General features: G+C 56.0%; 6 protein-coding genes across 6 annotated transcripts in view; 5 read left to right on the top strand and 1 right to left on the bottom strand.

Annotated features, from left to right (window-relative positions):
- Positions 1-360: 360 nt before the first annotated feature.
- Positions 361-1,779, top strand: VDAG_09367 (uncharacterized protein; the record flags this gene model as incomplete). The annotated part of the gene is made up of 1 exon (XM_009655669.1): positions 361-1,779. One exon carries the CDS (start codon positions 361-363, stop codon positions 1,777-1,779), a length of 1,419 nt encoding a protein of 472 aa, XP_009653964.1.
- Positions 1,780-3,194: 1,415 nt separating this feature from the next.
- On the top strand, positions 3,195-4,655 carry VDAG_09366 (polygalacturonase; the record flags this gene model as incomplete). Its single annotated transcript, XM_009655668.1, has 4 exons — positions 3,195-3,545; positions 3,602-4,108; positions 4,170-4,376; positions 4,437-4,655. The coding sequence occupies 4 exons, from the start codon at positions 3,195-3,197 to the stop codon at positions 4,653-4,655; spliced, it is 1,284 nt and encodes a 427-aa protein (XP_009653963.1).
- A 190-nt stretch (positions 4,656-4,845) lies between these two features.
- Positions 4,846-6,607, bottom strand: VDAG_09365 (ceramide glucosyltransferase; the record flags this gene model as incomplete). The annotated part of the gene is made up of 2 exons (XM_009655667.1): positions 4,846-6,450; positions 6,510-6,607. The coding sequence occupies 2 exons, from the start codon at positions 6,605-6,607 to the stop codon at positions 4,917-4,919; spliced, it is 1,632 nt and encodes a 543-aa protein (XP_009653962.1). The 3' UTR covers positions 4,846-4,916.
- An 877-nt stretch (positions 6,608-7,484) lies between these two features.
- On the top strand, positions 7,485-9,157 carry VDAG_09364 (tRNA-splicing endonuclease subunit SEN2; the record flags this gene model as incomplete). The annotated part of the gene is made up of 2 exons (XM_009655666.1): positions 7,485-8,401; positions 8,452-9,157. 2 exons carry the CDS (start codon positions 7,485-7,487, stop codon positions 9,155-9,157), a joined length of 1,623 nt encoding a protein of 540 aa, XP_009653961.1.
- Positions 9,158-9,804: 647 nt separating this feature from the next.
- Positions 9,805-10,569, top strand: VDAG_09363 (uncharacterized protein; the record flags this gene model as incomplete). Its single annotated transcript, XM_009655665.1, has 1 exon — positions 9,805-10,569. The coding sequence occupies one exon, from the start codon at positions 9,805-9,807 to the stop codon at positions 10,567-10,569; it is 765 nt and encodes a 254-aa protein (XP_009653960.1).
- A 496-nt stretch (positions 10,570-11,065) lies between these two features.
- The window catches only part of VDAG_09362 (gamma-butyrobetaine,2-oxoglutarate dioxygenase), a gene marked incomplete at both ends in the record, with an annotated part of 1,652 nt that continues 923 nt past the window's right edge, over positions 11,066-11,794 (top strand). Inside the window, one exon of the mRNA XM_009655664.1 lies at positions 11,066-11,767. Within this exon, the coding sequence (XP_009653959.1) occupies positions 11,066-11,767 (702 nt within the window). The remainder of the gene's footprint in view (positions 11,768-11,794) is intronic.

Genomic DNA, 11,794 nt, shown 5'->3' with positions numbered 1-11,794 from the left:
AAAGCGTTGACTACATCGCTTCAACTTGGGCCAGGCAAGCAAATATCATCGTCTTCTCTTCAAAAAAAAAAAAAAAAAAGAAAAAAGAACTCTACACCTCCTCTCTCTCCATTCTTCGTGGCCGTCTTTGATTCGTGATCAAATGCAAAGCGCCTCGCCATGTGATGCCCACATGCCAGTATCTAGCGGAAGCCCAAACGTATTGTACCGGCCCGGGCTTGTGGCGGGCCATCACGCGTCAGGCACACATCACAGCGATGTTGAGGGGTATAAAAGGTAGTTCTTTTCTTCATCGTTGCAGCACTCCTGACATCCATTCCAGCCATTTAGACATTCCATGCCGTGATCATCTGCCTTAAGATGTCCGGCTCACCCGAAGGTGTATACGAACCAGGGGTTGTTGACCCTGGATTGCCCGTCACCAACTCCACCCTCCCCTTCTGGCACTCCGACCTACACCCTTTGGCGGTCCACAGGTCTGCTTGGCCTCACTCAATTGTCGATGTTGTCATAATCGGCTCCGGTATATCAGGCGCTAGTATTGCTCACAATTTGCTGTCGAGACGCCCAGATGTCGATATCACTCTTATCGATGCGCGAAGTCTTTGCTCCGGTGCGACAGCCCGAAATGGAGGACACATCAAGACCATGACGTATGCCGTCTGGAATCATCGCAAGAAAAGGCTTGGACTGGAAGAAGCGATCAAAATGACGGCTTTTGAACAAAGCCATCTCGAAGTTATGGCCCATATCATTCACACAAATTCACTCGAGTGTGACCTCGTGCCCGTACAGGGCGTGGACGCGTACTACGATGAAAAGGTCTTTGCAAAAGCCGTATCCGCGCTTAAAGATATGAGATTGCATGCCCCCAAGCTTGCGGACAAGTACACGGTATGCACAGACACCACAGTGCTGCAAGGGGCCATGAAGCTTTCCACTCGTTGTATTGGTGCCATCACCACTCCCGCAGCTTCGGTGTGGCCGTATAAAATGGTCACCAACCTCTTGGAAACTCTGGCCAGATCCGACAAAGTCAACATACAAACAGGCACATCCGTTCTTTCGATCGACGACCGGCCCGGAAGTCCATTCGCCACTGTTCGTACAAGCAGAGGCGATATACGTGCAAAAGCCGTGGTGCATGCTACAAACGGCTGGCTTGGTCATTTGTTGCCTGAACTGCGTCCGTTTATTTCCCCTGTACGAGGAAACGTGGTGCATTACGGCTCTGTCGCATCGGAAGAAGACGCTTCGGGTAACGCGAAATCTGCTCTGGGCCTCGACAGCAAGTATTCCTTCTGGCTACGCTACGCAGACAAAGACTACGACTACATTATCCAGCGTCAAGATGGGGGCATTGTAGTCGGACGTGCCAACATGGGCCGAAGGGCCACCGGGGACGACAGCCAGACTGATCTACTCCCCATGGCGCACCTGCGCGGCTTCGGACATCAAGTGTTCTCTTCAGCTGTGGACGGCTCATCGGCGTACATCACTGGTTCTTGGTCTGGAATCCTCGGCTTCACACAAGATACTCTACCATTTGTCGGACCACTAGCAACAGTGTTCCCCTCCCGCCATCGTCAGTGGGTCTGTGGTGGCTTCCACGGCGTGGGCATGGTCAAGGCGTGGAGGGCGGGAGAGATGGTCGCGCAAATGCTTCTGGACGAGACACTTGGTGATGAATATCCCGAATCAATGATGGTTACGGCGGCTCGCATGAAAGCCTTGCGGGCTTCTCTGGGAGAGAACTCGGAAATTGCGCCGCGCCTCTGAGTTTGGGCTCAATGAACGAGCAGTGCGAAGATAGGATGACCTAAATTCGAACTCAAAGATTTGGGACACCTGAAACAGTAAGGGTATGAAACTGATGTAGACTGGGATGTATATCCCTTGGATTTAGCCCTTTAAAAAGTTCTAGGCGTTCTCTGCTGTAATGTGAGTTGTACTTCTTCAACCTCTTGGTTAGTGCGTAATATGTGATATGCAGGACCCTTGCCGAGATTCCTACGAAGATCTTCACCCCTCCAAAAGCAGCCCTTTGTTGTTAACCTATACTGAACAATACTTTTGGGGTTCGCACAACCAGCCAGCTGATGTAGCAGCTCGGCATGTACGGAAGAGGTCGCCGTCGGACTCTGTCAACGTTGGTTGGTACATATTCCCATGTTACACCATGTAATCAAGTTACACTTCATTGTAAGATCCAAACATGGCATTGTTAAACAAGCGTCGCGGAGGGGCAAGGCTGGGCATGCTAAAAAAAAAATATGGTTGATCGTCACTACAGCTTCTTGAAATTGAGCAGGCCAACCAGCTGCCCACACAAAGCAGGTGAATGTGACTAACTCGTCTGGCCAAATGTCTTATCCAAAGTTTGATGGGAGAAATGGCAAGCAATCTAGGAATTGAGCAATTTAACTTGTTTCTACAGCGCATGCCGAGTCGCGCTCTGTATCGTACGGGGATCAACACTGCCAGAAACCTTACGCAAGTTGGTCTCAATCCGTTCACCTGCGGAGCGCTGTACCTTGGATAAAGGTAAACAAAGTGTTTAAACAGACTTTTGCATTAGCGGCCCGTTGCAAGAAGGTAAAAAGATTACGATCACACTTCAAAATCTCCCTGAAACCCAGCGGCCGTACGGGCTTGCGTAGGCTACTATCCAAGTCAGGTACATAGCAGGGGTGTATGGGTGTAATCGAGCACAATCCGAAATTACTTGGCACCCCGCGATCTGAGAGGTTGGCAGCAACGCTATCCCCCGGGAACGACCCTGGCGCGGCCCACGTTCGGCCCAAAGCTGCCGCGCCAAGGCGGCACACTAACCGAACCCTGGAGATGACCACGCGGTTCAGCAGCCTCTTCCATCCTGGCCTGTATCTTGACTGACCGTAATATTTGGAGTGGATATCCTGAAGATGTGGTCCGGTCGCTAGTCGAGTGAAGGCTGTGGCGCATCTTTTTCCGTCCATACAGGTATCCTTTCGAAAGATGATTACCCCTTGACAGACCGGCCCCGTGGTGTAATTAGCCTCCGGGATGGGTCGTCTGGAGTGAGGCAAGGGTTTAGAATTGGGGGTAAGGCAAGATGGTTAAACATACTTAAGAAGCTCATTGGGGTGGCTCGGAGCAGGTTAGTAGCCAGAAGACTCAATAGATTCTCGCCTCGATCTCCTTCGTTCGTCACCATGATTTCTCTCCGATCACTCAGTCTCGTCCTCCTTGTGGGCACCGTCTCAGCAGCGTGCCGCAAGCAATGCGTGGTCCCCGCTTCTGGGGGCACTTCATCGGACTCGGCAGCCATCCAAGAGGTTCTCGATCGTTGCAACAGGGACTCGTTGATTTTGTTCGAGGAGGGATCCAACTATAACGTCTTCGAGCCCATTGCGGCCTTGAACCTCACGAACGTGATCCTTTCGGTCCAAGGCAATCTGCATCTGCCCCAGGATATCTCCGCTGTGCAGAAGATCGTCGCAGGAGGCAACGGCCACTGGTTCGACTTTGCGGGTACCGACATACAGTACATTGGCAACTCAGATGTGCGTCGAATTGAAATCGAACGCTAGTGATACATACCAACTGACGACACCGCCAGATCTCACATGGCTGGATCTACAGCTACGGTCAGGCATGGTGGTCTGCCAACGCCAAGGCCGGCGGCACCGGTCTCCCCAACCGTCCGCATCTCATGGCTTTCAAAGCCACCAACGGTGTCATGAACTACTTCAAGTCGTCCAAGCCCGTCGCCTGGAATCTTGCCGTCAAGGGATCTAACATTAAGATCGCGAATGCCGTCGTGGATTCTGTCTCTGAGGACTGGAGTTTCCCCTTCAACACGGACGGCGTGGGCATCGGCGCCACTGATGTTCACGTCACGGACTGCGTCATCTACAACGGCGACGACGCCTTCGCCATCAGCGACGGCGCGAAGAACGTCGTTGTCGAGCGCAGCATCATCGGATACCAGACTCACGGCATGAGCATCGGCTCCCTTGGTTCCGACGCCAAGAAGTTCTACACCGTGTCCAACATTCGATTCGACGACATCACCGTCGCCGGAGGTCTGTACGCCGCGCGCTTCAAGTCGTGGGTCGGCGGCCAGGTACGTGAAGCAGAAAGACCGCCTTGCGCGCGACCAGCGCAATACTGACCAAACCCACCAGGGCCTCGTGAAGGACGTCTCGTGGTCGAACATCCGCCTCCACAACGTCACGTTCCCCATCTTCATCACCCAGACCTACAGCGACCAGGGCAAGGCGTCCGCGAACCGCCCGAACAACTCGTCCGTGCAGATGCGCAACTTCAAGTGGGACAACTGGGCCGGCTCGATCAACAGCTACAACCCGGGCGACGGCTCCTGCGCCTCTAACGTATGTGCCCCCTCCCCCCCATGGACTTTGCATGGCTCGTGTCACTGACAATCTCTGAAGCCTTGCTGGTACAACATTGGCCTCCCGAATCTCAAGCACAACGAGGCAATCATTGTCGAGTGCAACGAGGATGATTCATGCCAGGGCTTCGAGTTTGACAATATGCGCATCTACCCACAGGATATGACGGCGCCCAGTGTCATCTGCATGAAGGCCACTGCGGCCCTGAACCCCAATCTGGGCATTGACTGCCGCAACGGTACCTACGTCCCGCTATAGTGATGGAATAGGATCGGAGATGTTTATGTTCATTGTAGATTACAATAGAAATGTACAAACAATGTATTAGGTATGGTACATGTCAGCTACGGCACGCAGCGAGTTGGAGTATTCGTGAGGCCTTCTTGATGCGGCCCCCGAATAATATGTGACGACGCAGTGTCAGCACCAAGGCGCACACGATTGAAGCCAAAGCCCACAATATGTGGACAAGAGATGGAATGTCATTGAGCTTCTTGACAGTGGTGTAGTCTAAAATATCTAATCTAGTCTATTCTTGCTTCGAGAACGAGCATTGTCAGTCTGCGCATTTACGCTGGTAGACGAACCATGTGCGCTGGTAGATTCGTCTCCGACCTCTACTACGCTCATATCCATGCGCACATTAAAAGTCCGACCCCTCCACACCACCTTCGTCCCAAGCAGCACGGCCCAGGTCCAGATTGGCAAGGCGAGAAGCTCGCGCCCTATCCACGTGGGCAGCCACTCGTGGAACGGTCGGCGCGGTGCGCCGCCGGGACTGCCGGTGCCCCTGGCAAACCTGGGCGTGTTCTCGTCAACCTCGACCGTCTTTCCAGCATGCAGCTTGTTGTAGGCGAGCCAGTCCCCGATCATCCAGAGCGTAACCGATGCGAGCCACGCGACTCCCATGGCACTCCACGTCTGAGGGATGCCGAACGTCTGGTTGAACCAGGGAATGGTGGTGATAGCGAAAGAAGAGTAGGAGCAGCACAAAAGTGACTCGACACCAGGCTCAACGATGGTGGCGGCGATGACGGTCCATTTCCTCGCACGAAGCCATCTGACTCGGCGCGCAATGTAGGCCTGGACCGACATGCCGGCCATGGGCTGAATCGCAATGTCTCCAAAGACAAGACCATGGTTGCGAAGTCCGGGCAGCTTTGATCGCCAGAGAAGATCGCCGATGAGGTGGTCCTCACAGATGTAATCCGAGAAGTAGTCGATGCCGGTTGGGTGGCCCTTGTCGGTGGGCAGGTCGGGATTCCGCGTGGGGTCCGTCAGCATGTCGAGGTGGGACTTGCGGAACATGTTGGACTTGCCGACGACGCAGGGTGCGACGCCGACCGTGTTGATGGCACTGTAGAACTTGGCGTGGGTGGTCGCCATGAACATTTCATCCAAGCGGCCGCCGCCGTACTGTTGGATTTGCGTGAGGAGAGACTGGTCGGGCTTGACTCTTGTCGGATCAGAGGAAGTACCAGTTTCGGAGGAAGCGGATAGGAGGGCTTGCGACTCGGAAGTGTGGTCCCAGAGCCCCATGATATCTACAACCAAGGGCAGCAGGTGGACAAACTTGTAGGGCGTTGCGCGACTCCCGTCATGTTGCAGGCCCAGCAGCTTGTCCGCCATGCGCCCTGCCACACCCCGCCCAATCCAGATGTTGCAGTCGATTATCCAGACGAGGTCCCCCTTCGCCTCGCGATAGCCCCGGCTAATGTTCCGGATCTTGGGGTTTGGACCCAGGTTATTGACGTGGCCGTCAGAGCCATGGAGCAGAGGGTCTTCCTTCTCGACAAGAACTCGGGCGTCGAAGCCAGGGAAGTCTCGTACAAGCTGGACGAGGACAGCGTAGGCTGGGTCGGACTTGTCGGCGACGCACAGGTGAATGGTCAGCTTGTCGCGCGGGTAGTCGAGTTGAAATGTGGAGGCGATGCACTGGTAGAGCTCGGTTTCGAGGCCCTTGACAGGACGGATGATGGTGATGTGTGGCACCTCTGCGGAGGGTAGGTTCGAGGAAACAGCTGGACGAGGTCGGGAGCCGTACTTTGTGAAGCTATTCTCGTGTCAATGGAGGGGGACAGGAAATGCTGGGCGAACTGAACTCTCACGTACATCCGCGAATTACCAATGCACTGGACCAGAAAGATGAAGGCGCTCCATATTCCCGCCAAGTACGCAGCTCCCTGAACGAGAAGTGAAAGGTCGAGCATGGTGTTGCGCTGGATAAGATTTGGGGGGAAAAGGCGATGGAGATGGAATTCAGGGAAACGCCATTCATGCAGTCGTTCAAGTCATTAGTCGTCAATATTTGCCACGTCACCGACTCTTGGGAGGGGCAACGCAACGGTTGCACATGGCGAGCAACAAAGGAGTAAGTAGCATCAGACACGATGCGAAACTCTCACGCGAAATGGCCGGCAATGGTGTTCGTGTGAGGACCTGCGAAATGGGTGCCCCGCTTGGCGAGATGACAGACCGCCGCCCTGTATCTCTGTCCAGGTCCAGGGTAAATGCTTACCACAGTTGGTGCTGCGACAGCAGAGATCGGCGAGCCGTGTTTTTCCGCCCTGGATCGACCCCGCTGGGAGCTCGAGCCCATTAGGGCACTTGTGATTTGCCAGCCTCGCTGTGGGGACCTAGAAAACCCGACGCCAAAATCTGCGAAGACCTCGCTATTTCCTTCCTGCCTCCTCCTTCTCCCATCAACCCGTACTTAGGCATCAGATATCGGGCTCGGTCCTCGAATGTCTGCACTAACTCATTGCCCGTAACACCCATGGGGCCAGCTTCCCTCAATTGAGTAAGTCATGAAGTTTGTTTTCAGCTTTTTGGAGCATGGCGGCTACACGGTCTGGCGCACGAAGTCGTGGGCCTCGGCCAGATCTTGCGATGATGACACCTTTTTTTACATTGTGCTTAGAGTGTCCTTCATTGGCCTCGCTGAGGCAAAACAATATAGACTACAACGGTATCTGATGCATACGATCTGCTTGTTCATGCTTTTAATCCCCCCTCAGGCATTGAGGGGAGACGCGTCAAGTACCGCAAGCTAACGATCACAAAGAACAGAGATGAAGCGAGATAGCCATGGCTGAAGCTCAGTCCCCGGCACCTCAGCCTCAGCCAGCCGCCAATGGCGTCAAGTCCTCCACAGCGTCGCCTGCGCAAGCAGAAACGCGGCCCCAGCGGCCCAAGACGACCCCGTTGCATCAGATCTACGCCCTGCCGGCTCCGATCAGGACCTTTCCACTGCCCTCGTTCTACCCGAACAACCCTGTATCTCTCCTCCAGTTGGCCTGGGCATGGGCGAGCCAGGTGCTTTCCCCGCCCCCAGCTGAGCCCTCAGTAATATGGGAAGCCATCTGGTCACCCGAGTCGAGTTCCGTTCATGTCTACGATGAAAAGGCCATCCGAGCTCTGTGGGAACAGGGCTTTTATGGAAAAGGCAACCTCAGCCGAAGCGAGCCCAACTGGCTCAAGCGAGAAAAGGTCCGCCGCGGCCTCGTGCAGACGCACGTCAGCGAGGAATTGACCACGAGTAGAAGAGAGGAGCGTATCAAGATGAAGTGGGAAAGAGCGAGGGCAGAGCAAGACGCCATCCGCCAAGTCCGACTGGAAGAAGCTCGGCTCGCGATGGCACATGGCAGCTCTGCGGGCACTTCCTCCGTGCCCCAGCCCGAAGTTCCAGCCGTGATTGCTGCCGTGCAGGCCCCGCCAACTGGGCCGCTGGAGCTCCTGTTGCTGCCCAACTCGTCTGCCGATGTTCCTCTTGCTGTTGAGCACCCCATCCTTCCCGCAGAGGCCATTGCTGCAGCTGCAGACCTGATACCTGATGACAGTGAAAGCTCATTTGACACACCGCCGGACCAACAGTCTGCAAACGGACACGCCGTGAACGGCTCGTCCATATCTACCACAGGAGAGGACCTCAACGGCCACGTCAAGTCACCCGATGACAATGCGCCCGACGAAGTCAAGACGGTCAAACGTCGCAAGAGTGTGCGGTTCTCGCCCCGCGTCGAATCGGCCACGTTCAACACTCAGATCCTCCCAGTCCAAGCCATGCCTCGATAAGTGACAAGACAACCAATGGATCATCACATGGCGCCAAACGTGACGCGGTGTGGCCCAATGGTTCTCTACGACACAAAGCTGCTCCTGATATGCCGGAGGCGACAGGGGAGATCCTGAACAAGGAACACCTCCAGCTGACGGGCGAGGAAGCGCTCTTCCTGAGCTTCGGCCTCGGCACTCTCAAGGTCTTGGATCCCCAAACGAAGACGCCAATCGACACGTCCTCCCTCTTGACGCTCTTCCGCCAAAACGCAGTCTTCCCGCCTCTGCCGCCGACAGCACTGCTACCCGACGATAGTTTCCTTCTCAATTACGCCGTGTACCACCATTTCCGGTCGCTCGGTTGGGTACCACGGCCGGGCATCAAATTTGGCATGGACTGGATGCTGTATGCCAAAGGCCCTGTCTTCGATCACGCTGAATTTGGCGTCATCATCCTGCCTTCTTATTCACACGCGTGGTGGAAGGAAAACAAGCATCCAGTGCCACAAAAGACATGGCACTGGCTGCATGGCGTCGTGCGTGTCCTCGCACATGTGCACAAGAGCCTCGTGCTGGTCTACGTCGACGTACCGCCGCCGCCGATTTTCGACAAGGCCTTCGAGCAAGGTCCTGCGGCGGCGCTCAAGTTGTACAAGATCCGGGAGGTCATGGTCAGGCGGTGGTCGAGCAACCGCAACAGATGATGCGATGCAAGATTTGGCGACTGAAAAGCGACCATGTACCCTTCGGGCGAACACCAATGTAAACCAGAGCCTTTTGGTATCGGCCAGGCGAACAAGGCAAATCAGGAAATGTCTGAATATTGTACCAACTTGAATCAAACAAAACGCACTGTCACAATTTGCTGTGAACTCTCCCAAGGCTCCGTGCAAGACGGCAAAATACGTATGCTTGTTTTTCCACATGCACCCCACACCAACCCCGCGTTGCGGTGGATCATAATGGGCATGTTCCGCTGGTCCGATTGAAGGAAGTCATCGCGAGCCGGACGCTCGAACAGGCAAAATCGCGTTGTTAGCTCCGGCAAGCAGCCACATTACCGGGTTCAGGGCGCTGCAGTAGCGGCCATTGGCCACTCGCCATTGACGGAGAAATAGATCCCACCCGCGATGCGAGCGTCCACGGCATTTGGGCGATCTCTATCGACGGTTTTACCTGCACGATGTGGTTGCGCGCTCGTCGAGATACGCGCGCATGACCCCGAGATGGCGAGGGCGTATTTAAAGCCAGCGGTCGCTGTTGTCATCGAGCAGCGGTGATCTCGTTGAACAGCAGAACAGCAGTCCTTCTCGCACTGCTCACCGAACCGCCCAGACGCACTCCCATCACCATGAAGGCCTCCCTCTCAGCGGCAACAGCCATCCTGCCCGTTCTCGCGGCGGCGGCGCCCTCGTGCCCCAAAGTCTGCTCCACCAAGCCCGCGGCCTTCTTCCTCGCCGGCGACTCGACGACGGCGGTGCAGTCCGAGGGCGGCGGCGGCTGGGGCAACGGCTTCCTCTCCTTCCTCGTGCCTCCGGCGACGGGGGCCAACTACGGGCGCAACGGGCGCACGACGGTCGACTTTGTCTCGGGCGGCCACTGGGACCTCGTGACGGCGGCGGTGCGCGCGCACGCGGCCGACTTTGACGTGTACGTCACGCTCCAGTTCGGGCACAACGACCAGAAGCCGGCCAAGAACATCACGCTCGACATGTACCAGGAGAACCTCGGCGCGCTGGCGGGCGAGATCAGGGCGCTCGGCGCGACGCCCATTCTCGTGACGCCGCTGTCGAGGCGCAATTTCAGGGGCGCCGTCACGGACGACAGCCTGCGGAACGAGAGGGTGAGGACCATTGCTGCGGCCGAGGCGACGAGGACGCGGTTCATCGACCTCTATCAGAACAGCAAGGCGCTTGTGGAGGCCGTGGGCGAGCAGCGGTCGCATGATGAGTGGAATCTCAAGGAGGGCGACAATACGCATCTCAATGACTGGGGCAGCGTCGTGTTTGGACGGCTCGTGGCGGACCTCATCTTGGAGAAGGAGGCGTGTTTGGAGAGCTGGATTGGAAAAAACGAGACGTTGAGTGATTGGATCTGGAGCGAGATCCAGGGCTAAGGTGTTTGTATATGAGAATGACTGGAAGACTATGAGAATGACTGGAAGACTATGAGAATGACTGGAAGACTATGAGAATGACTGGAAGACTATGAGAATGACTGGAAGACTATGAGAATGACTGGAAGACTATGAGAATGACTGGAAGACTATGAGAAATGACTGCTGTGAAGAGGAAGGTATGCCGCCGCCTGGTGGTGAGTGGGTGTGAGCATGTACTCAAGTAAGCATGATTGCATATAGAGGATATCGGCCATTTCGAATATGCCTCTATCAGGCCAATGCCCAAGCTCTCGATGATCGATCTGCCTCTGCCCCTCTGTGGAGCTTCACCCGTGGAGCTCTCCCGGCTTCCATGGCACATGTTCCTCGGCTTGTCGGTTGAGCTGGGGCTTCTCCGTTGGGGTTTCCTTTGCCAGTTTCGAATCATCTTCTGTTTCGCGGCGTCTGCCATTTCGGCTGTCTTGTTTAGATCTTTGCCCCGGACCAACACGCCATGTACGCACGTTCGCGAGCGCTGCGCGCCGTCCAAGGAGCTGCCTCTCGGCACATGGATGGCCTGATCACTCGAACACCACCGACCGCTCGATGCGTCAGATGTCTTGCTCCTACAACGTCGTTCCACACGAGCTCGCGATTACGGCAAGGCGAGGCCACCGGCATTGTCCCGAAAACGGCCACGTCTACGTCAAGCCCTCCCCTGGTGCCCGCATCGTTGAAGCGACGCAGAGCGGCCACTGCACAGCCAGCCGCTGCAGTTGTTTGCCGTGTTTCTGCGGCGGACCCGACCCTGCTGACGATCGAAGGCCCGGATCTACCTTCAACCGAGGTGCCTGCTGGCTGGCTGCGCGACCGATGTCCCCAAAGCACCAGCCCCTCGTCTGGCAACAAGAACTTTGCCACCGGCGAGGTTCCCGTCGACATTGCGATCGAGTCTGTCCGACAAGACAGCGAGGGCAACTGGGAAATCACCTGGCGCAACAACATCCCCCGCTTTGTTGCCGATGGCATCAACACCTCCGTCTTCACATCAGGGCAGCTCCGGAGGGCTCTGCACACCGAGTTCGCGTCGCGGGACCTGGCCGTGCTGCAGCACCACACAGTTCCCACGGCGAGCCAATGGAACCGCAGGACGCTGTACCCGCGCGAGGTCTCGTACGCAGACTGGATGGCCGGCGAGGGCCACTTTGCAGCAGCCGTCACCGAGCTCGCCGAGTCTGGTCTC

The sequence above is a fragment of the Verticillium dahliae genome, genomic scaffold, assembly GCF_000150675.1.
Source record: "Verticillium dahliae VdLs.17 supercont1.25 genomic scaffold, whole genome shotgun sequence".
Taxonomy (NCBI): Eukaryota; Fungi; Ascomycota; class Sordariomycetes; order Glomerellales; family Plectosphaerellaceae; genus Verticillium; species Verticillium dahliae.
The sequence above is the reverse complement of the archived record's forward strand: the minus strand, read 5'-3'. Positions and strand labels throughout refer to the sequence as shown.